The sequence below is a fragment of the Natator depressus genome, chromosome 13, assembly GCF_965152275.1.
Source record: "Natator depressus isolate rNatDep1 chromosome 13, rNatDep2.hap1, whole genome shotgun sequence".
Taxonomy (NCBI): domain Eukaryota; kingdom Metazoa; phylum Chordata; order Testudines; family Cheloniidae; genus Natator; species Natator depressus.
The window spans coordinates 26,233,168-26,257,504 of NC_134246.1; the positions used below are offsets into that span (position 1 = coordinate 26,233,168).

The following is a 24,337-nucleotide window of genomic DNA, read 5'->3' on the forward strand; positions in this document are numbered from 1 at the left end:
CACCATCAACTTAGTCAACACTCGTTAGGCTGTTGACAGGCCAAAGGGAAGGACCATGAACTGATAACGTTTTTGGTCGATCACAAACCTCAAGAAGGGTCTGTGAGCAGGGTGAATCGCTATGTGAAAGTACGCGTCTTTCATGTCAAAGACGGCAAACAAGTCTCCTGGATTCAGGGAAGGATGATTGTATTGAGGGAGACCATGCAGAACTTCAACTTTACCATGAACTTGTTGAGTCCTCGCAGGTCTAGAATGGATTGGAGACCCCACCCTCCTGCCTTTGCCTTGGGCCTTGGGGATTAGGAAATAGCGGGAATAGAATCCCTTGCCCCTTAGCTCCTGAGGAACCTCCTCCACCACTCCCATGGCGAGGAGTGCCTGCACCTCCTGGATAAGGAGATGCTCGTGAGAAAGGTCCCTGAAGAGGGACGGGGAAGGGGGGTGGGAGGAAGGGTAGGAGCAGAATTTGAGAGAATATCCCATTTCTACCGTGTGAAGAACCCAACGGTCTGAAGTTATTTGGGACCACGCATGGTAGAAGTGGGATCGACGGTTCCAAAAAAACAACCACCACAGGGAAGGATCTGGCATTGAGACAGGTGCTCCATCCTCGGGCACATCTTCAAAATGTGTTTTGAGCCCGACGAAGGCTTAGTCTGGCCCTGGCCCTGACTGGACAGGAAATGGGAAGGCTTACGCCTGTCATTCCTACCCCTGCACCTGTAAACATCCTGCCTTGGCTGAGGATACAGGCACTGTTGCGGCGGTTGGGGCTTAAAGGGCTTTCGTTGGGTTGCCGAAGTATGCATAGCCAAAGATTTCATTGTCACCCTGGAGTCTTCGAGGCTATGCAGTCTGGAGTCCGTCTGTTCAGCAAACAGGCCCACCCCCTCAAAGGGTAGGTCTGGCATAGTTTGCTGAACCTTGGGCAGGAGCCCTGAGGCCTGCAGCCATGAACTATGCCACATAACTATCCCTGAGGACAAGGTGCACGCTGCCGAGTCCACAGTGTCCAGTAAGGCCTGTAAAGAGGTCCATGCCACTGCCTTGCCCTCCTCTACTGTAGCTCCAAACTCCGCCCTGGTCTCTGCTGGTACCAGCTCCCTAAAATTCAGCATTGAGTTGCAGGAGTTAAAACTGTACCTGCTCAGGATTGGCTGCTAGTTGGCAATCCTGAGTTGCAAGCCCCCGGTGGAGTAAACTTTGCATCTGAATAAGTCCAGGTGCTTGGTGTCCTTAGATTTAGGTGCTGGGACTTGCTGACCCTGACTGTCCCTCTCATTTACTGCTGACACTACCAACGAGCAAGGCTGTGGGCATGTGAACAGGTAGTCGAACCCCTTGGAGGGCACAAAGGAATTCTTCTCCACACCCTTAGCGGTGGGAGGGAATGAAGGCCAGGGTCTGCCAAATGGTCTTTGCATTGGCTTGTATAGTTTTGACGAGGGGTACAGCGACCCTGGATGGTCCTGCTGGTGCCGGGATGTCCACCATAGGGTCCTCCGACTCTACCACCTCAGTGAATGGGATCGGTGCCGGGCCAGTCCTGCCGTCTTTGGTGCCGGGGAGTGACAATGCCGTGGGTCTCTACCAGAGTCCTTTCACAGCGTCGCCTCCACCACTGCCGTTGGGGCACCGTGCACTGAGGAACTCGGTGCAGAGTCCTGCTGCACCGATCCGGGTTGCGGTCAAAGTGCCGCCTCCCTAAGGAGCTGCTTCAATCTAAAGTCACGCTCTTCCTTGGTTCTGGGCTGAAAGCCCTTACAAATCCTGCACTTTTCTGACGGATGTGCTTTCCCCAGACACTTTAAATAAGCGTCATCAGGGTCGCCTGTTGGCATGGGCTTGTTGCAGGACTTGAACCCCTGGGATTTAGGCAGGCAAGTCCCCCAAGGAGAAAGCATTCGGGGTGGAGGGTAAACCGCCCAGCCCGACAGCTAGCTAACTACTAACTAGAACTACAATAACTAAGAACTAACTGAACAACTGTAAGATACAAACAGTCCGAAAGAGAAGCTAGGGAAAGGTGGAGAGCTTGCAAAGCAAGATGCCACAGTTCCAACGACCGTCACTGGTGGTAAGAAGGCACTGAGGCAGTGCCGGGTCGGCAGGGTCATATATTGAGCGCCATGGAGGCGCCACTCCAGGGGGCTCCACAGCCGACCAGGCGGGTGCTGCTAGGGGAGAAACTTTCCGACTGTGCACGCAGTGTGCACACCTAATTGGAATCAATATGAGCAATCACTCGAAGAAGAATCTCATTAGGTGATCAGCCCAGAAGTGAAGTGCTAAATCAAAGCAAAGAATGTAATTACATAGCTAATTGAAATTAGACTAATTATAATGTAACTAATTAGACTGAATCTAATTAATTAGTTGCCATCTCTAGTATAGACTAATGCACCTCAATCCTGGACTGCAACACCCCTCTCCGATTTTAGTCTTGCGTGTCTTCATCTTCACTACTCATCCCATATGTACTTTGTCTGCCACACCCCTAGTATTCTGGTCTTGGGTCATTCCTGAGGAGACTCAATTGTGTCAATTTGTACCAAACCAGGTGGTGATGTACAAGAAAAACAAAAAAGGGCAACTAGACGCACTAAAATATCATTTTTTCACTTCATTTTTATAAATAAAGATCTAAGGAGCAGAGGCTTCATCACAAAAACATCAGCAAAATCTCATGTCATGGCAAATGTTGATAAAGATGAGGGCTGCATCCAAGGCCCTTTCTACATTACAAAAGTTACCATGTTTAAGTACAGATTAGTACCATAAACTCTGGCTGTGATCCCACTGGGAGACTGTGATTCAACCCTGGGGAGATTCTTATACTAAAGCTTTGTTCCTTAGTAGATTTTTTCCCCTCCTGTCCACTCGGGCAAGAAGAAATTATAAACAGTTGGGTCACAATCATATTTCACCTTTGTTACTTCTGTAGTGTAGAGCCAAGGTGAATGACAGCTCATTTAATCCTATCTCCCCCCCCCCAATGCCTTGCCCCTTTCCTCCAAGCAGCCCAGTGACCTAGATCTTGCTTCTTCAGACCATCATTCTCACTATGCTCTAGGCATAGGATCCAGGTACAGCACTAAACTTCAAATAAAATAATTCCTAAAAGTCAGGACATGGGACATCTGGCTGTGATGAAACCAATCATAAAACCCACAATAATGTGATCACACTGCTGAGTTCCTTTGAGATTAACCATGGCAGAACCGTTCCTAGAAGTGAACTGCCAATAAACCAACCTTACAGCTTCCATTGCTAAAGGGAACATGTAATTACAAACTTAAGTTTCATATCAGGAAAGGAAATGATGACAGGAAGACCAGCTCTTGAAGTACTTTTATAAAAGTATTTGACTTTCTGAGATACTTTTACAGTTACCTGAGTATTTAAAATTACAGTTCAAGGAAAATTCAACAATGGAATTTCAGTACAGTATTTTACAATCCAGTGCTGCTGATCCTAGTTCATATACTAGTTCACTAGAGCACATATTTACAAACTATGATTCTGAAAGAAAATGAAAAGCCACCACGCACACACAAAAACAGGAAGGGGGCCTGGAGATACCAACGGAGTGGAAGATGTTTAGATTACAAATCCAGTGCAGAATGTTAGGAAAACATGAAGCAAATAAATGATGAGTTATACCACAGTTTGCTTTTTTGTCATATATTAAAAACTGCAATATATTTGGTCACAAATTATTTTTTCTTTTATACAAATCAACTGGATAATTAAAAAAAATATATATATATAAAAAATTTTATACTTAGGGCCCTAACAAATTCACGGCCATGATAAAAACCCATCAGACAGTGAAATCTTGTCTCCCCAACCTCCCCCCAGCCCCCAGTGAAATCTGGTCTTGTGTGTGCTTTTACCTTACACTAAACAGATTTCACAGGTGAGACCAGTGTTTCTCAAATTGGGAGTCCTGACCGAAAAGGGAGTTGCAGGGGGGGTCATAAGGCTATTTTATGGGGGTTGCTGTATTGCCACCCTTACTTCTGCACTGCCTTCAGAGCTGGGTGGCTGGAGAGTGGCGGCTGTTGGCTGGGTGCCCAGCTCTGAAGGCAGCGCCCTGCCAGCAGCAGGGCAGAAGTAAGGGTGGCATTGCCATATCATACCACCTTTACTTCTGTCCTGCTGCCGTCACAGTGGGGCAGCTGGAGAGTGGTATCTGCTGACTGAGGTCCCAGCTCAGTAGGCAGCAGCGCAGAAGTAAGCGTAGCAATACCAGACCAGGCCATCCTTACTTCTGCGCTGCTGCTGGCAGCGGCTCTGTCTACAGAGCTGGGCTCCTGGCCAGCAGCGGCTGCTCTCTGGATGCCCAGCGCTGCCACCGGCAGCAGAGCAGAAATAAGGGTAGCAGTACCGCAACCCCCTCTACAATAACCTTGCGACCCCCCCCCCCACAACTCCTTTTTGGGTCAGGCCCCCTACAATTACAACACCATGAAAATTCAGATTTAAATAGCTGAAATCATGAAATTTATAATTTTAAAAATCCTGTGACTGAAATTGACCAAAATGGACCGTAAATTTGGTAGGCCCTATTTATACTGCAGCAAATTTTAAGTCATGACTCTTTTATGACACATTTCATTAATATGTTAACGTTTTCTGAACTACCCAGAAATACCAGACTGTGTTAGCCGTAACAATTTTGATCCACTGAACCTATGTTAATCAAAATTAACATCTTCATAAAGCAAAATCCTAAATAGCGTTATTGTAAATCTTATGTAACTGGATCCACTGACATTCTCACATGCATACAGTATAGACAAAGTATCAGTTTACTGCAATTTACAGGCTGCTAAATCAACTTAAGAAAGGCAGATACATGTTCATTAATCTCTACCAAAGATCACCTGGAGTCCAAATTCACTCTACCCATCACATGGCGTGCCAAACCGTGTGCTTGTGCACATGATGGTTTCCCCAGGTCCCCGTAAAGAGCAGAAGAGAGCATTAATTGCTCGTATTAATTCCTTTTTATTTCAACATAACATGCTGTAAAAAATTAACAGATTTGTTAGCATTTACAATGCTTACAAAGCAGAATGTATTTTAAAAGCAATTTTTAGTTTGGTTTTCATAAATATTGCTAATTTAAACATTTACTATAAACCTATTTTTAAATGTTAACATTTTGGCCAAAATTCAATATTTCATTTTACAGATTCATTTTTCAGTGAAATATTTCTTATTTGCAATATTTTATAACATGACTTCTGGTGCTTGGGATATCCAGCCCCCTTTTCCCCTCCCTAATACAGCAGTAAAGACATATAAACATGCCATTTAAATTAAAGGAAGAAATGGAGTAAGTGAGACCCCGGACTGCAAAAATATATACAAGCATTTACCTTTTTCCTGAACTAAACATTTCAACCATAAAAATATTAAACAGCCTCACCCTATAGAACTAGGGCTATGGCTATTTCAATTATAACTATTCTTTATTTTAAAAATATAGGGCAGAAAGCCTTCTGGGTGATATTTATACATTAATATATCTAGGTCCCTACGTGAAACATGAATCATTATGCAGAACACAAACTATTTTCCATAGCTTAATCTCCCATTATCTCACTTAATCTAATCTTTCTCGTAAATATGTTAGATAACTAGGCTTCATTGTAAGAATCATCAACAGAAAATATTTATCAGGCTTTTGTTCCATGAGCCATATGTTGCAAGATATTCATCAGATGTTTTGGGAGTTGGCAGACATTCCTCCAGGTAAGATAAAGTCAGTTCACTTCTCATCCACCAGGGAAAAGATAAAAGTGGGTCAATTTCTCTAAAACCAGCAACATGTTTACATGCATTTCTTGGACTATGCATGGCAAAGAAAGTAAAAACACTAGAGGTCTAAGCCATTCCCCCTTCTTACAAGCACATGCTGAGGAACAACTGATCCCTTTGCATGACTTGGTACAGAAAAGCCCTCACAATAAATGTTAAGAAACATTTTCTTCCCAGATGGAAGTTCGATTGGACAGTGCCCATCTGTCCTCTTCCAACTCTAATATTAGAAGCCTTCCAAAGGGCACCGTGACACTCTGGAGGCAGAAGCAGCTATGCATTAACATGCACTACTGCCGTTTCAAGTGTCATCTCTCTTCCCATAGTTAGAAACTCATCCCATTGAAGTTTAATCATCCGGAGGAAGGAAGGCCAGGGAGAGAGCTGACCATATACAGAAAGTGCATTAATTCCAAAAGAGGAAGTAGAATGTAAAATACTATTGTATGCTGTTAGAAAATTGTAATACTAACAGATAACAGGAAGTGAAAGGTGTTATCCGTCCAAATCAGAAAGAACACACACTACAGAAGTTACTGCTCAGAAGCAACTCAGGGCTGAGTTAGTCTGAACACATTAGTTCTAACCTCTACGGAGTTACTGAATTTACTGATATATCAACATTTGGACGTCTGCAATCCTTGACTAAACTTTCTAGGACTGACTATTTCTTAGCCAATTATAGCACATCAGTTCTCCACTAAAATTATAAGCAATATAATTTTGAGGCTGCTTTATAGCCATGTTTTAGAATCCAGTTACATAGTATACCTCTTCCTGACAACAGGATAAATCCTAGAAGAAAACTATTTGATTGGGCACTTAACAGCAACATCAAGTCTACTTTCCATTAACTCATTTGATAAGAAACAGCAATCTGCAAATGTATTCAGTGCATTTACTTGAAATCCCAGATGGTCTCATCTTTTGCAAAATGAGCGTTGAAGTACCACAGTGTTAATATTGTATCTGACATTAAGTGTGTGTATTATATGGAAATGGATCAAAATTCTTCTGAGATAGGAGAGGGCGCTCAAACATGGCAACAACCTCAGACAGGTTATCATGCCAGAATTAACAGGATTTAAAAAACAAAACAAAACAAGCTATACTCTGGACATGTGCAGTAGTTCTACACCCCTCTTAGCAATGATCTGAATCAAAATGAAACGTGAACAAGCTCCAGAAGGGGAAAAAACAAACAAACAAACAGTCAGGCCACACTTGAGTAAGAAACAACAGCCAAGCAATGGATCTGCTCATAGTACCCAGAGGCTGGCTACAAGCTGGCTCTAATAACACTGTTGTAAAGAGGCTTATGAGGATGCTGCAGCATTGCACTTCCCAGTGCATCAGTAGCAAAAGAAATGCTACTAAAAAGGAAAGACAAAGACTAGTTTTTAAAAAATTGTCATTAAGGAGGACATATTCTAATTAATGAATTGTGAAACAAAGCAGAGCTGAGAGCTGTATTAAATCTCTAGTTAGGTCAGATTTCATTTGTAGATGAATAATTTGCTGATTTGATTTCTGGAAGGGCTCTGTAGAAATCCAGAGTTAGTGGGGATAAAGTCTCAGGATAACATCCATTTACTTACACACTAGTAATTGTTTAAATAAATCCTAGTCAAGTTTACTTTACAATGAGATGTGCAACAAGCAGAGGAAGAGAAGAACATACATCACACAAGTTCATGTTCTTCGGGGTGCAAATTCACACATGTGATTACTCTTGCCCAAATCCTTCTGTTTCTTCAATTGCAAATAATAATTTTTCCTTCAACTGCTCATAACTCTTGTAGGGTGGCAGGTCCAACCGATTGAAACTGAAAATAAAAATTAAACAACTTCTAAAAAAGAATTTAAAAAAATTACAACACAACAAAACCAATCAATCATTTTACTAACAGATGCACCTTGAACATAAATCCAGGGTACTCAACTCCCCACTATCCAGAGTAGAAATCACACTTATTACACAGCTATTTATTTTATATTTAGATGGAGAAAGAAAAAAAATCCACTGATAGCCTGGGTCTACACATTTTCAAAAGGTGACCAGTGATTTCAGATGTCCCTATTTTTGGGTGCAAATCTTGACACATTTGAAAGAGATTAGATTTCCAGAAGTGTGGCGCACTTATCCACTAACTAAAAATCTGATCCCTTTAAAGTGTTAAGCTGGGCACCCAAAATCATTAGTCACTTTTAAAAGTGTATGCACTGGTAATATTACTCTACTTAAAACTGCTTATTTTTTTCCCCCTGAGAAAAATGAAAATGGCTGAAGGAAAGGGTCTACCAAAGAGAGTAAGTTGCATCTTTTCTGTTTTTATTTTTTTAAGTCAAAGGGGAAATTTTCTAATATAAATGCATTGTGATTGATGGAATGAGACCAGATTAATGCTGATTTTTTTGGAAGTAAGTTTATATGAAATTTTTAAATTAAGTTACACAATAGCTGTGTAGTCTAGTTGTGCAGCTGTAGAATTTGCAGAGACAACTACCCCTTGCCACAGTATATTTGTCTGACTTTCAACTTTAAATTAAATACATTTTTGTGAAAATAACCTTGAAAATGCGACTCACGTATAAAAGAGAAGCAGTATTCTCTCCCTCAATTTGCAGACAGCAGCTTTGTGAGGTTTCAATTGACCTTTATCTCAATGATATGTCGATTCTAAAATTGGCATCTATATGTTTCAATGTCCTCACTCAACTATTTCACCGTTAAATATTTTAGCAGGAATATAAAGCTAAAATGCTTACCCAATCCCGAACTGCCTCCCCATGCCTTTACAGGCAGAGAATTTAAATATCATAACAAACAGATCCTCATGATTTATTCACAATATTTTAAAAAAATTAAATGAAGCTGCCATAGAATTTTCAGTATGCTGAACGACAATGCCACAGAATATGGAGACCGTGCTGTACGTTAAAGACAGGTTCTGGCTGTTGAAAGGTTCAAGTTATTTTGGAGTGAATAAGGGCAGGATTCTAACAATATACAATAATCAACTAAACTTTAAAGTCATGAGAAATTTGAGCTTCTCTTGATGCAGGAAGGAACAAATTTAGTATGCTAAAATGGCAACAGTCAGACTATGCTGGCATTCAATCATCTTTATATAAGATTTACCACAGTAGGAAACAATTCCAGAGACCCTTACAGCTTTCGAAACTGGCAACTAATTGAGATATTCCTTTGGCCAGATATTTATGTAACCTACACTAACAGCATGACACTGTCTCCTGATAGTGACTGCACCACATAGACAGAGAAACGGGTCCTTGCCTCTGTGCTAACAGATTTTATCTTTTAGCTCAAGCAGTAGAAGCTCATGCTTTTAGATCTGGAGGTTCCGGGTTCAATGACTGCAGGTGACTTGCCCAAGGATATTCTTACAAAAGACAGCTGGCTATGAGCTAAGATTAAAGCTTTATTTATAGAAAGTGCAGTTACAAGGAAAAAAATTGTTATATAAGAAACAACTTGAAGTCAGAAAAAGAAAAGGAGTACTTGTGGCACCTTAGAGACTAACCAATTTATTTGAGCATAAGCTTTCGTGAGCTACAGCTCACTTCATCGCATGAAGTGAGCTGTAGCTCACGAAAGCTTATGCTCAAATAAATTGGTTAGTCTCTAAGGTGCCACAAGTACTCCTTTTCTTTTTGCGAATACAGACTAACATGGCTGTTACTCTGAAACTTGAAGTCAGAGTTACAGCTATTCATAATTTCTGACTATCCTGGCTCCATTGTGTGTGTCAATACTTTATTTTTACTGAAACATCTATCTCAGCTGTAGAGCACTAGTCCAATGTATCCCCCTTACCACACTCCAAAAAGCAGTCTCAATATCATTTGTGCCTCCCTGCCATACTCCAAAGCATTCATACATTTCATGCAATATAAATACGTGACTCCTAACATGTCCATCAAAACATGCCAAGCACCAAACTATCAACTGAGGCACAACCAGTGCCGGAAGAAATGCTTTCTATCTGGATCTAGCTGTAGAAGGAAAATAACTAGGCTTATGTGATGCTCATCATAGAATATCAGGGTTGGAAGGGACCTCAGGAGGTCATCTAGTCCAACCCCCTGCTCAAAGCAGAACCAATCCCCAACTAAATCATCCCAGCCAAGGCTTTGTCAAGCCTGACCTTAAAAACCTCTTAGGAAGGAGATTCTACCACCTGCATAGGTAACCCATTCCAGTGCTTCACCACCCTCTAGTGAAAAAGTTTTTCCTAATATCCAACCTAGACTTGAGACCATTACTCCTTGTTCTGTCATCTGGTACCACTGAGAACAGTCTAGATACATTCTCTTTGGAACCCCCTTTCAGGTAGTTGAAAGCAGCTATCAAATCCCCCCTCATTCTTCTTGTCTGCACACTAAATAATCCCAGTTCCCTCAGCCTTCTCCTCGTAAGTCATGTGCTCCAGCCCCCTAATCATTTTTGTTGCCCTCCGCTGGACTCTTTCCAATTTTCCCACATCCTTCTTGAAGCGTGGGGTCAGTTTCCTTTTACAGGCAGTTCCACTTTTACAGAGGGTATTGTTTGCTACAGCTGGCCAGAGAAACAAGTGGAGGGCAATAAAAATGTAAATCAAGTTAAAAAAATAAATGGTTGATTACCCACTGGAAACAAATATGTGGATCACTAAGGTTTACAGTAAGAACTATAAAATTGTTTTGGTTCTATACTAAACTACGATTCAGTTCAAAATGATTATCCATACTTAAGGCTTGACTCCAAAAGGTCCTGGGCATTCTCCACTTTCGCTAAAGCTAATGTAGGATTTGCAGAATACAGGGTGATTATGGTTGTAAAGCAGATTCCAGGCCAGAGTTAATTTTTCTTTGTAATCTCCGGACCCCTATATATTTCTGAGCATCATTTATGCTTAGAGTCCCAAAATAAACTGTTGCTATATTAACCCTTGCTAAAATATTAAAGTAGTCTAACAAAGGATTATTAGAAGGACAATAATATTCTAATCTAACGAGTACTCACCAAGTATGACTTCTGGGTAACCAGTTTTCTTTTCCAACTTTTTCAATACAAAACTTTTGGGGTCCATTGCTCCCTGCAATAAAAATCAAGTATTTTAAAGTGATACCCATATTTGCAACTGGCATGAGAAAGTGTGGGATATAGCTAGCTTTCCTTAATGCAGTAGATAATATTCCACACATCAAATCTAAAGCACCACAAAAAGACAAGATTATCTTTACTGGCAATAGAAGAATAAAGAAGTCTGCCTTCAATCACTCATCTCCAGCCAGATCAAACCATTTACATGGTGAAGTGCACAAACTTAAAGAAATGGTTTTGAAGGAAGTCTGGGAGCAGTCGAGATCAGTGTATGTTTTTCTCCACCCTGCCATGGTTGAAATATAATGGGGAATTATGAGAATAGCTAGTGAAATGTATTTGATTTGATTCATTACAAAAAAGCTGTTCATAATCACAAAATACAATTTGTCCTTTTAAAAAATGAGCTAATACATTAGAAGGATTATTCTACATACCCATGAGGTCAGCAAATCCTCCAACTGGTAATCTGCATGTTCCTGTAACAAACTGCAATAGTCGCATTCTCTTCTCATTGTCTATTTCTTTCACAAACTGAAAGGGAACGAATATAAAACAGATATGTAGGTGCGCCTTCTACACACAATTATTTTCACAAAGAACATCTATGACCATAAATTAACCAATTAGTTATATTACTGTGAAAATCTTCTGGAGCAGTAATAGTATGCATTAATAAAGTCTCTCTCAGCACCTTACAAAGTTAGGGAAGCATTATGATCTCCATTTCACAAATAAGGCACTGAATAGAGAGGTTAAAATACTTGCACAAAAGAACATGAGTTAGGTGAAGAGGAACATAAAAAGTTACATGTTATGTTACATTTAAGTTACTTGGTTTCTTTATTCAGAATTAAGAACATGTTGGGTTTCTGTCTGCATAAGTGACTACCAGAATTTTCTTTGGAGCGCATCAAGATAGCGCCTAAATATTTTTATTTTAGGAAAGACAGAAAATAGGTTTCTGAAAAATATTCTAAAATACTAACTGTCCAAGAGGCGATCATCATTTAATACTACACCGTTCTAATCTTCATTTTGAACATCAGACACTCAGTATCCAACATTTGACATGCTAATGTCTGGCTGAAAGATTGGCTTTCTACTGGTGTAACAGGAAACATACCCTTCCTGGGACTATATTCCCATGTTGGTGGCAGTATTAATATATTGGGGGAGGAGGGAAGAGAGCAGAATGTAATTTTGATAACAGAAAAATTATACTCCGGTTGAATAACTAAGCTGTAGTGCCTATTGCCAACAGCCAAACATCTAGTTCTCCAAGGGTCATGGCAGTCATAAGGGAATTAATGTCTCCAGCACCAGCAGGAAAATACGTATTTCCAGGCTTGCTGCATGCAGGGACTGACAGTAGCATCACTAATGCTCTGTCTCCATTTCAGATTCACACTTTGTAATAAAGCCCCGGGGACGCAGAGGGACAGCTGGGCAGGATACTGGAGTACCTTTAGTGCTTTGGGGTTCAGAATGGTCAGTAGCGCCAGTCACTAGCTGCCCCTACAAGGCAGGTTTTTACTCCTAAATTGAGGAAACCTGTTAACAAGTCTCTCTGATATTAGGTCCATCCCAGCAGAAGTTGTGAAATACTTTATCATAAAGCTGAAAACCATCAGCACTGCTAGGGCAACTACTTCTTCACACCTTATGGCCATTTCTTTCTTTTAGCAGGTAACATGTTTTCCTGATCTGTGTAGGGCTTTATTAATAAGATACATGATAGAAGGGTGGGCTTTGCTGCAAGTTCTTAGATAGAAAGAAAGGCTATTTACTTTCTCCTAACTGTTGTTCTGAGTTGTGTTGCATATGTCTATTACACTGTAGGCATCTGCACTGGTGCTGGAGAATTTTCCCCAGCAGTACCCATTGGGCAGCCCTGCCCACTGCTCAGCTCCTCAGAGGGCAGAGAAGCCTCACCCCTCCTCCAGTTCCTTTGCTCTAGAGTCCAGTGGTAGACTCTGATGCACTGGGGTAGAAGGGTGGGTCGTGTAACAGACACACGCAACACATTTAGAAAAACAGCAGTTACAAGAAGGTCAGTAACTGTTTTTTCTTCTTCGAGTGCTTACATATGTCCATTACATTGTAGGTGACTCCCAAGCTGTTACCTCAGGAGGTGGGGCTCCGAGTCTCATCAGAAGAGGGACTGTAGGACTGCCTTGCCTAGGTCTGGATCTTTCCTTGAAGCAACAGTCTGGAATGTCTGGTAAAAGTACAGACCGAGGACCATGCTGTTGCTCTACAAACGTCTGCAGGAAATGGGGTAACCTGTTCCAGAAAGGCAGGAAAGGGCCAGATGGATCCAGGTCCACTGGCATACTGCCCTCAAATGAGTCAAATCTGCTATTTTGAGGCCTGGGGATGCCTTTACCTGAGGAAAAGGCAGGCATCTGCTGCCTCCTCTGTGATCTTTTCCTCTTCTTAGGTTGATGGTAATATTGCTGTCTAGGCTGGTATAGAGGATGATATAGTGTCCTTTTCATTGTGGGGGTGTAGAGTCCCAAGCACTTCAGAACCATTCTTATCAGAGAATCATAGAAATGCAGGCCTGGAAGGGACCGCAAGAGGTCATCTAGTCCAGTCCCCTGCACTGAGGCAGGACCAACTATTATCTAGCCCATCCCCTGACAGGGGTTTGTCTAACCTGATCTTAAAAACATCCAATGACAGAGATTCAACAACCTTCCTAGGTAATCCATTCCAGTGCTTAACTGCCCTGACAGTTTCCTAACGTTTAATTTAAATCTCCCATGCTGCAATTAAAGGCAATTTCTTCTTTTCCTGTTCTCAGTGGATAAGGAGAACAATTTATCACCCTCTTCTTTAGAGCAACCCTTTAGGTACTTCCCCCCTCAGTCTTCTCTTCTTCTGACTAAAGAAACCCAGTGTTTTCAATTTTTCCACATAGGTCATGTTTTCTAGACCTTTAATCATTTTTGTTGTTCTTCTCTGGACTTTCTCCAATTTGTCCACATCTTTTCTGAAGTGTGGTGCCCAGAACTGGACACAATACTCCAGTTAACATCTTAACAGTGTTGAGTAGAGCGGAAGAATTACTTCTCATGTCTTGCTTCCAAGACTCCCACAAATGCATCCCAGAATGATGTTTGCTTTTTTTGCAAGTGTTGATTCTCATTTTGTTTATGATCCACTATAACCCCAGATCCTTCTCTGCAGTACTCCTTCCTAGGCAGTCATTTTCCATTTTGTATTTGTGCAATCAATTCTTCCTTCCTAAGTGTACTACTTTGCATTTGTCCCAACTGAATTTTAGCCTATTTATTTCAGACTATTTCTCCAGTTTGTCATCATATAGAATTCCAATCCTGTTCTCCAAAGTGCTTGTAACCCCTCCCAGAACCACAAACTTTATAAGTGCACTCTTTATGCCATTGTCCAAATCATTCATGAAGATACTGAATAGAACAAGACCTAGGACAGATCCCTGTGGGACCCCACTTGATATGACCTTTCAACATGACAGTGAACTACTGAAAACAGTACAACTGTCCAACCAATCGTGCACCCACCATATAGTAGTTTCATCTAGGCAAATTTCCCTAGTTTGCTTATGAGAAGGTCATGAGAGACAGTAGCAAAAACCTTATGAAAATTGAGATATATCACACCAACTGCTTCCCCCCCATCTACAAGGTTTGTTACTCTGTCAAGGAAAGATATTAGGTTGGTTTGACATGATTTGTTCTTGACAAATTCATGTTGACTGTTATTTATCACCTTATTATCTTCTAGGTGCTTACAAATTAATTGTTTATTTGCTCCATAATCTTTCCAGGTACTGAAGTTAAGCTGCCAGGTCTATAATTCCCTGGGTTGTCCTAATCCCACTTTATAGATAGGTACTATATTTGCCCTTTTCCAGTTGTCTGGGATCTCTGCAGTCCTCCATGAGTTCTCAACAATTGCTAATGGCTCAGAGATCTCTTCAGTCAGTTTCTTAAGTATTCCAGGATGTATTTTGTCTGGCACTGCCAACTTGAAGACATCTAACTTGTCTAAGTACAGTATTTCTTAACTTGTTCTTTCCCAGTTTTAGCCTTAGAAACTATCCCATTTACACTGATGTTTACTATGTTATTCGTCTGATCACTGCTAATCTTTTTGCTGAAAACAAACAAAAAAGGCATTTAACGCTTCAGCCATTGCTGTGTTCTCTTTCTATGGAGTGCTTTAGAGTGTGCAAAGTCTCATTTGTTCTGGAAAAGAACAAGGCACACCTTTCTAAGGGGAAGCCCCTTAATCGTTTGTTGCACCTCTACTGGGGTTCCCAAGAATTGCATCATTACATCCGTTGCCATAGACTGAGAAGTGTGCAGCACTGAATAAGCTATGAGGCAATCCTCAGCCATGAGTGACTGAAACTGCTCCCTTGAATCTTCAGGCAGCTTGGTGACTAAACAGGATATGGCTTCCTACTTGGAGAAGTCACACTGCAACAATCAGGTGTGATGGTTGGCAATCTGAAGTTACAGATTTCCTTGGAATGAATTTTTCCGCCAAAAACACCAAGCTTTTTAGTGTCTGTCTTGGGGTGACGTAGCACAGCTCTGACAAATTCTCTCATTCATTATGGATCCATCTAAAGAGTCAGGAGTGGATGTAGATAGAACTGCTCAAATCCTGGGATGGAACCTGGTATTTTCGTTCTGCTTGTCTGACTACTGGGGAATGGAGGAAGGTGTCAGCCAGATCATTTTGTCTGGCTGCATGATAGCTTAACATAAAGAACATAAGAACGAACACACTGGATCAGGCTAATGAGCCATCTAGCCCAGTCTCCTGTCTTCTGTCCGTGGCCAATGCCAGGTGCTTCAGAGGGAATGAACAGAATAGGCAATTGAGTGATCCACCCTGTCGTCCACTCCCAGCTTCTCCCAGGAGTTGCATCCCTGACTGTCTTGACAAATACCCATTGATGGAACTATTCACCATGAACTTGTCTAATTTGTTTTTTGAACGCCATTATAGTTTTGGCTTTCGCAATATCCCCTGACAATGAGTTCCACAGGTTGACTGTGTTGTGTGAAGTACTTCCTTTTGTTAATTTTAAACCTGCCGCTTAATAATTTCATTGGATGACCCCTAGTATTTGTGTTATATGATGGGGTAAGCAACACTTCCTTATTCACCTTCCCCACAGCAGTCATGATTTCATAGACCTCTGTCATATTCCCCCTTAGTCATCTCTTTTCTAAGCTGAACAGCCAGTCTTTTTACTCTCTCTTCATATGGAAGCTGTTCCATCCCCGTAACCAAATTTGTTGCCCTTCTTTATACCTTTTTCAATTCTAATATATCTTTTTTTTTGATGGGGTGACCAGAACTGCATGCAGTACTTAAGGTGTGGGTGTACCATGGATTTATATGGTGGCATTAGGATAATTACTGTTCTATCCATTCCTTTCCCAATGGTTCCTAACATTCTGTTAGTTTATTTGATTGCCACCGCACATTGAGCGGACGTTTTCAGAGAGCCAACCATGACTCCAAGATCTCTTTCTTGAGTGGTAACAACTAATTTAGACTCCACCATTTTGTATGTATAGTTGGGATTATGTTTTCCAATGTGCATTACTTTGCACAAATAAAGTGGAACTGGACCTATTATGGTAGCACAGACTTGCTTTGTGATTTTGGTTTTTACTCATCATGCTGTAGCATCGTCCCACCCCTTCTGTAATTCTTACTTTTAAAGATAAAGGAAAAATCAACCACAAACCTGCCAAAACCACATAATGTGTTTGCTGGTCCTGGTGTAGTGCCGATAGATGGTGTGTCTCTGCCAGTCATTCAAGTCAATCTCTTGCATTCCGCATAAAAGCACCTTTTTCAGGGGGGAGAATATACAAGTATAAGCTAATATTTTGTTTCAATGGCTTCTATACGGTGGCAGCAAAGGACATCTGTGCTTGCACTTGGAAACACCTACTATGACTGTATATTCACTTTTTATTTTATTTTAAAGTAGCTGCTTGCTTCCACCTATCAATAAGCAGTAATGCTGGTGACCTCACAGACACAGAGTTTTATTCAGACCTACTATAGGAAAGGGTAATCTCCGATTATGAAGAAACCAGACAGAATGGGATAATCTTCCCTAATGAAAAGATGAACAACTGCCTGTTTTTGGACCTCAAATATAGAGCTCGGTTAAAAGAAGTATTAAATATGACTAGCCAGTGTGAACAGTAACACTGCTCTCTTCCGTGTATATAACTTTTCCATATTTTTGTTTTTAAATAAAAAAATGCTTCCTGGGGGAAACGTGTTAACCAAAGAAACTGTTTAGGAAAAATTTTCACCACTAACCAACAGTTTCTTCAACAATCACACAGCTCTGTTTTGCAAATTGAGGGCTGGACTCCCACTGGGTCTTGTTCACTTTAATTGCAACTGTACCTACCCATACCCAAATAAGCCCCTCACCTCTAGTTCCTTGGCATCAAAGTACTGCAAGTACTGCTGTGGAAGAATTTCATTGAAGCCTTCAAAGAAAGCTTGTGTCTGTTCTTCAACACCTCGGGAAAGTCTCCATTCTGCTACCAACCTGGAAAAGGAAAAAGATAAGGTAATTTGTCATTTAAACTGTCCCAAGCTGCCCAGATCCACATTTCTTTTGTTAGCCCACTTTGTGATGAACTGTGAACTATGTTAAAGAGTATTATGGAAAGTTCTGAGGACAAAACACCACATAATTTGTAACCTTATCTCAATACAGTGCAAACCAGCATTGAAGTGAAAGTTAAAACCTTCCATTTCTGACCATTCTGCTAAGAAAAAGCTTACACGATCAAAGAGAAGGCGGTATCTATCCAGCGATTATACTAATGAGTGCACAGCAGTCCCTAGGTATTCGAGAAAAAAGCAAAAAGCTGTATTTTTGTCCAATATTCTCCCCAGAAATCTCAGTCATTAACCATGAAAAGGGAAAAACTAGGTCAAGTTGTACTGGCGAAGATAATGAGGACTGCTGGCTTACCAAGAAACGACTATGTCCATTTGGAAAGTTCCATATTTGTGTCTGTTAATCATGAAACTTTGCTCTGTGTCAGAAATTCCACTCTCCATAAATAAAAGGGTGAAAAGCAGGCAGGAGACCCGGAGAACCTGAACCCAGGGAGAAGCAGATATTATGCTGAATTCAAGCCTAACCTGGAGAATTGGAGTCTAGAGGAGAGAAGGCTAATTTCGGATATCAATCCTAGCAACTCAGGAGACAAAGCAGGGTAGAGGAAGAGACAGAGAAGTGGGAGTGCAATAGGAATCCAAGCTTTACCTGGGCTGCTGGAAGCTAGAAGAGAAGGTTTTTTTTTTGCAGATTCTGTTCAGGGGTTTTTCTATTAATATCTTCCAAAATATAAAAGTGTTCCCTGTCTAATGTGTTACCCTTTGTGTGACTTAGTGTTATTTATTTAGAAATGTTCAATACAGTTTGACACTGTCACAGCTCAGTCATGTAATTATACCAAGACCTGCCAACCAACAGTAATCTTAATAGAATAAATCATTTAGAAATGAAAAAATGAGATTGAGTTTATTCTCTGCCTCCAATACACATCACTGGTGTAAGGTATTATTTCAGAAAGTCCATATCTGTAAGGAGGGTTTTCGTACTACAGCAAATTTGGAGGAACTGACTTCAATATTAACAAGTTTACTTGGCCCATACACTCCTGCATTCCCTTTGCTAGTATTCAAGATAACAGTGTCTTTTTCAAATAAAGAATCCCTCCCACCCAACACAGCTTCAGAATGTTCCTGTGGTGAAGTCAATCTCATATTTACCACCATGTTTTCCAGGCCTATGACTGTGACATCACAAAATAAGCATTTTGACTGCACTACAGGTGCAACTAACAGACAACCGGCTGAGAACAGAACTTTAAACATATTTTTGATAAACAGACAATAAGAAAGAAACATTAAAAAACACATGACATGTAAACAAAGGTTTTAAATCTGACAGTATAAAAGTGGTAGGCTAGTATCTCAGTAGATTCTGAAATGGTTTATAATCTGACATTCAGATTTTTAACTATCAGAGCATATTGGACATTAAGCTTGAACATCTTCAGTATAAAAGTGGCTCTTCAGCAACTTTTAAAAGTCACTTTTCAGAAACAACATCCAAAACAGTCACTTGCTGCTAACATTATGAGTTGTTCATTTAAAGTATTTCTGTGGGCTTTAAATTATGTAGCTAGACAAATTCAACTCCTGCTTTAACTAGGGAAAGAAATAGATGGAGGTAAAGGAATAGATTAAAAAAAACCTCATTTGTTCTTACCTAATATATTCGTCTTTATTTTCTTCTGTGACTAGAATGTTGCTACCATTAGGTTTCAAATCATGGCTCTTTATTTCGCCTAGAATTTCTTTATCCACTGAGAAATACATTTCCAAGCCACATTCTTCAATATTGTTTTCTCTGCAAGAAGCAAACACCACGTATTGTAAAGAACTGCAAAGAAGTCCTGTGCCAATTAGATGAGGTTTTTATCAAGAGTCTTATTAAATAAACTTTTTCGGAGTTCATGACTCAAGAATCACTTTTGACTACTTTCCAGAAAAAGCTGTGTCTCTGATGCAACATGTACACTTTTCTACTTGTACAATGTGTGCAGGCTGAGCAGTAATTTAGTTGGATGACTTTTCATCAGCAACACATGCCCTCTCATGATTACAAGGATCGTTTATTGTTATTTCCCTCTTGTAGGTCTTTCAGCAGGGCTTTTCTGCCATTTTCAGCTTATGCAGAATGAAGTAGTTGATGTCTGGAGTTAACGTGATCGTACTGTATCAAAAAATGCACCCCTGCATTCCCCCCCTTTAGCTGATGATGATATACCAAGCTGATTTTATGATGGAACTTTTGACTTTAAAGCCGATAAATATGTAAGCTCTAGTGATTATACTTCCTTTCTAAGCCTCAGTTACATGGGTACCTTGCTCAAACCCCAATTACTAGCTAAAGTTCCCTTCACTCAATCTTGAACTGCTAAGCCACTGGGCCTTTCTGTGGTGAGTCTGCAGGTGTGGGACTGACTTCTTTCTGAAACCTGTCTCAATCAATTTCTCACTAGTTTTAAATATATCTCAGTGTCACAGAATCATAGGAATGTAGGACTAGAAGGAACTTCAAGGGGTCTTCTAGTCCAGTCCCCTGCACTCAAGTAGAACTAAGTAAGTATTGTCCTTTTATTAAAATTTATTATTCCAAAAAGTGTTTTTAAGTTTGACCCTTAAAAGACTTGTAATTATTGTTTCCTACTCCCAGTTTCCATTTCTTTCATTTTAAAGAGACTCCTCCCTGTTTTTATTTGTTAAGTTTATAAGGCATTTTAAAACTACATTCTTCATATTATTTTATTATAAAATAAAGCATCTTGAGTGCTCCAGCAATGCAGGTGCTTTATAAATAATAACTACAATCCTATAGTTTTTGCTACTGATGACATCCACAGGCTCCATTTTTCTCTTATATTTACATTATTATGGATCAGCTCCTTGTTAATCATCAGGGTTGAATCTAGCTTTCCATTTTTAGCGTTATTTTCAAATCTTCCTCCACTTTCCCCAGAAAGTAATTAATCTTACTGAAATTTTTAATATTACGCCTCAATCAAGAATAGAGTTTTTTCTGGAAGTTTGCTTAAAAAAAAATCTTAAAGTTATGATGTTTTCAAAATACACCTGAAGTTTTATAACTTGTTTTTACTCAACTTTCCAAAATGACTTGCGCCAACAAACTCCAAATTTGTTTTGTCTCCCTTGCAGGGGAGAAGGGCCATTCAAGGTAGGGGAAAGCTATGAGGTATGGGTGCATAGAGCATGGACAGGATATTGAGAGGGCATAGATGGGAGAGAAAAGGTGAAAGGTCATGGGGTCAAGGGAGGGGGTGCAAGGAAGCAGAGGAGTCAAGGATAGGAAAAGGCAGAGGGGTTTTAATCAAGTTAAACTTTGAAGTGCTTTAATTGCTTTAGAAATATATATATATATATATTTTTTTTTTTTACACACACTATGGAGTATATTTTTTTGAAAATTTTATGAGACAAGTAGAATTTGGATGGGGTGACTGATGAAGGATTAGATGGAAGTGAGGATAAGTTGAGATCCACTAACTGTTCATTTCAGACATCCTAATACTTGGCCTATTTTTGGTTTTGTTTTTTCATAAAAAGGAAAGAATTTTTTGAAAAGAAAGTAATACTGGGTTTGGGTATTAGCTGATTCCACTGAAACACCTTTTACATTAGCTTACACTAAAGATGTTTTTTTTTAAATATTGAATCTACTGTTAAGGAGACAATATTTGATTATCTATTCAGACATTTCTATTTCCAACAATGTGTAAGACTGCTTACGCTCAGATTAATTCAACGGAAAAACAAGCAGAAACAGAATGCTAGTTTGTGCAATATTTAGTGAATTATGGAGGACAGTTAACCTTAGCATTACTGAACTCCTGAACATGTAGGTTGGAATTATAGTAAAATGCAAGAAGTTCAGTGCTGGTCTGCAATTTATACAGTTCTGTTATTCAAAATCTGTCTGCAAAACATTTCAAATTTACATCTAAATTACACAAATAAAATGAAACATCAAAAATATCTGGATTTTTATTTAAAGAACGAATGAAAAAGTTAGAAACTCACTTTACCCAGATGAGAGAGTTGTAAAACTCTGGATCAACAGATTCTAAATCCTTGAGTCCTGTTGGCTTGTTTAGGATACGCTTATAGAATGGCAGAGAGAAACCTGTATCTATGAATCTCACATGGAACAAAGCCTAAAAAACATGAAAACAGACCAGGAATGATCCAAAGGATGCTTGGTTACCTAATATTCCAGTATAGTGTATCAAATAAACCCTGGAGCCCAAAGGTGTTGTAAGATGTTCTGTAATACCATCACTACTAATGGCACACCTCAAAATGTGATCTGAATGTATTAGCTGTTACAGCGAGCCATCTGGCAACAAAGCACTAAATGTTTCAAATCAAGAGATGAACTAACTGCTGTGTTTTAAACTAACCATTTAAAAACAAACACACACTATGGGGGATGACCACTGAGTATCTGAACTTACCATGGCAATGAATCTGCCAATAAAACGGAAGTATTTCAGGTGGTCTGGATTAATGTAAGAAGCTGGGTTTATCTGTAAGCAGTAGTTATCCTTCCCTGCATATTCGAACAGGCAATACATTGGATTCAACACTTCATGTGACAACAGAAAGAACCATTCCCTGAAACCACACAAAAACGAAAAAAATCATGAAGACTTCAAAAGAAAATGGGATGACATTAGAAAGTATCGTTGCTACTACATATGCTAAAAATTATTTTAGGGATTGGCTGGTGCTCAACTGGTAAAACTGGCCTGTCCAGAAAATTATTAAGTTACCAATTGCTAACAGACAGTAGGTGTCAGTACGCTACATGGTTAACTAATGCAGCTCAAAAAAGTAGAACGTCTAATGCCCAGAGTTGGCTAGTTCTCAAACGAGGTCATCACTGACTTAAGCTTTAGTTTATTGTATCCATTAACATATGCCTGGGTGCTTAAGTTCAGTGAGCATTTCTCGTTTAGAAAGTTAATTTCTTTTTTCTGTGGCAGATATTTACAAGGGCTGCTTTTCTAAGAGAAGCAGGAAATCTGGTAGAGATCAATACTGACAGGTTCATATTTTAAAAAAATTATCACTACCACCTTTTGCGGAAGAGGTATCCATATTATACTGCAACTTGGTTCCAATTCTTTGCTGGGAGCATAAGTTCAAGAATTCACTTTTTAACTTTAAGACTAAATACAAATTAGAATTTCCTGGTAGCATGCATGTGTGTTTGATATTTATTTTCAAATTAAAATTCAAGTATAATCCCAAGGTTAAAAAGCGAATCGCATGAAATATACTACTGTCTCTCCCATCACAATATTGTCATCTTGCATTTTACATCACATTGACAATACTAAATAAGGTTAAATTTGTAATGCTGCATATAAAAAAAACAAAGTATAGCAAAAACAGATCTGCAAGTAGTCTGTGCATATTCATTTTAAGTACTATAAAAAGACTTGCACATGGAGCAAATTTTAATAATGAATAAGAAAGCATTTAGTAGGTATTTCAATAAATCTCTAATCTGCAGTTCATGGTTTTGTCTTATGAGTTGTGCAGAGTTGCATAAATGCTTGCTCTAAACTTTATTGAGGCACTTTGACCTTTATATATGTTCACACAGGAAGACGCATCCTCCTACAATAGTTTTGACAATGCATTATAGAATTGGAGAGGTGATATTATAGAGGGGGCGGGGGGGGAACTCTCATTGGCATATTAAAAAGACAGCAAACAAAACATCTCCTTGTGGGAATCTTTCACACCAAATATTCATAGAATGAGGTGTTCAGACTGATTTGTTATGTGAAACACACATTTCTTTAGTTTACCTTGCAACACCTCCATAATCTAAACCTTCTTCTCCAGGAAAAATGACCCACAGGCGTCTTCGCAGATCCTGAGGGCTGAAGCTCATTATCTTAGTGAAAGAAAAAGCATGGTTATAAAGAATAAAAGCAGCTGGTCTTGGAATATTACTATTTGCTATCCAGTAGTGTGTAAATCACATTTTCATTGATCATGAAGTGAACTAGTTGCAGTGCATAAAGCAATATTTAAGGAAATGTTTGAGGGCTTGGCAGAAACATTTCTATCCAGCGGATCAGAAGATGAAAGGTGTAAAAGTAAGTGAGACAGAAAGGAATATAAGAATTCTTAAATGGAACGTATTAGTCTAACAAGTATAGTCTTTCAACTATAAAAAGGATGAAAATATGGACCCCAAATCAGTGGCTAATCCAAAAAGAAAACAGGGCTATTGAGGACCACCAAGATGTCACACTAAATAGTAAGCTAGCTAGGAAGAATACGAGAGAAGTCTCTAACAGACACGCTAAACAACTAAAAAAGCCACAATATAAATTCTTCAAAATGTGGTTACAAATTCACATTTTCCATTCCACAGTTTCTGCCCACAAGTAGATGCAATATAATTTTCAAGATAAAACTAATCTTTACAGACAGGCCATATTTATTTCTGGTACCAAGAAGAAACTTGGATTCTACAAAGCAATTTCCTTAGTGCTATTTTTGGCATAATACCAAATTTGTGACTGTGCTGATTTGGTCAAACAGCAGACATTCACAACAATCCAGTCGATGTGGTGATTTCATATAAATCTTTTCCAAGGACAACCAGTTTGTGCTCTCCCATGAGACCTTGAATTTGGAATGAAAGCCATATTTTAAGAGCTTTCCTAGCTATCCGCAGTTGCGATGCTAAATTCTATA

At 39.6% G+C, this 24,337-nt stretch overlaps 1 protein-coding gene across 2 annotated transcripts in view; it reads right to left on the bottom strand.

Moving 5' to 3' along the window:
* Window positions 1-3,774: 3,774 nt before the first annotated feature.
* ITCH (itchy E3 ubiquitin protein ligase) overlaps window positions 3,775-24,337 on the bottom strand; it is a 122,801-nt gene continuing 102,238 nt past the window's right edge. Inside the window, exons 16-25 of one of the 2 annotated variants that reach the window (XM_074970291.1) lie at window positions 23,437-23,525; window positions 22,072-22,231; window positions 21,638-21,771; window positions 19,266-19,406; window positions 17,405-17,525; window positions 16,698-16,802; window positions 11,377-11,473; window positions 10,859-10,931; window positions 7,514-7,658; window positions 4,500-5,034 (exon numbers count right to left, since the gene is read on the bottom strand). In XM_074970291.1, coding sequence (XP_074826392.1) covers window positions 7,559-7,658; window positions 10,859-10,931; window positions 11,377-11,473; window positions 16,698-16,802; window positions 17,405-17,525; window positions 19,266-19,406; window positions 21,638-21,771; window positions 22,072-22,231; window positions 23,437-23,525 — 1,020 coding nt within the window. In that variant the 3' untranslated portion in view covers window positions 4,500-5,034; window positions 7,514-7,558. Of the gene's footprint in view, window positions 7,659-10,858; window positions 10,932-11,376; window positions 11,474-16,697; window positions 16,803-17,404; window positions 17,526-19,265; window positions 19,407-21,637; window positions 21,772-22,071; window positions 22,232-23,436; window positions 23,526-24,337 lie in introns of both variants that reach the window. The other variant, XM_074970289.1, reaches the window with a different exon arrangement.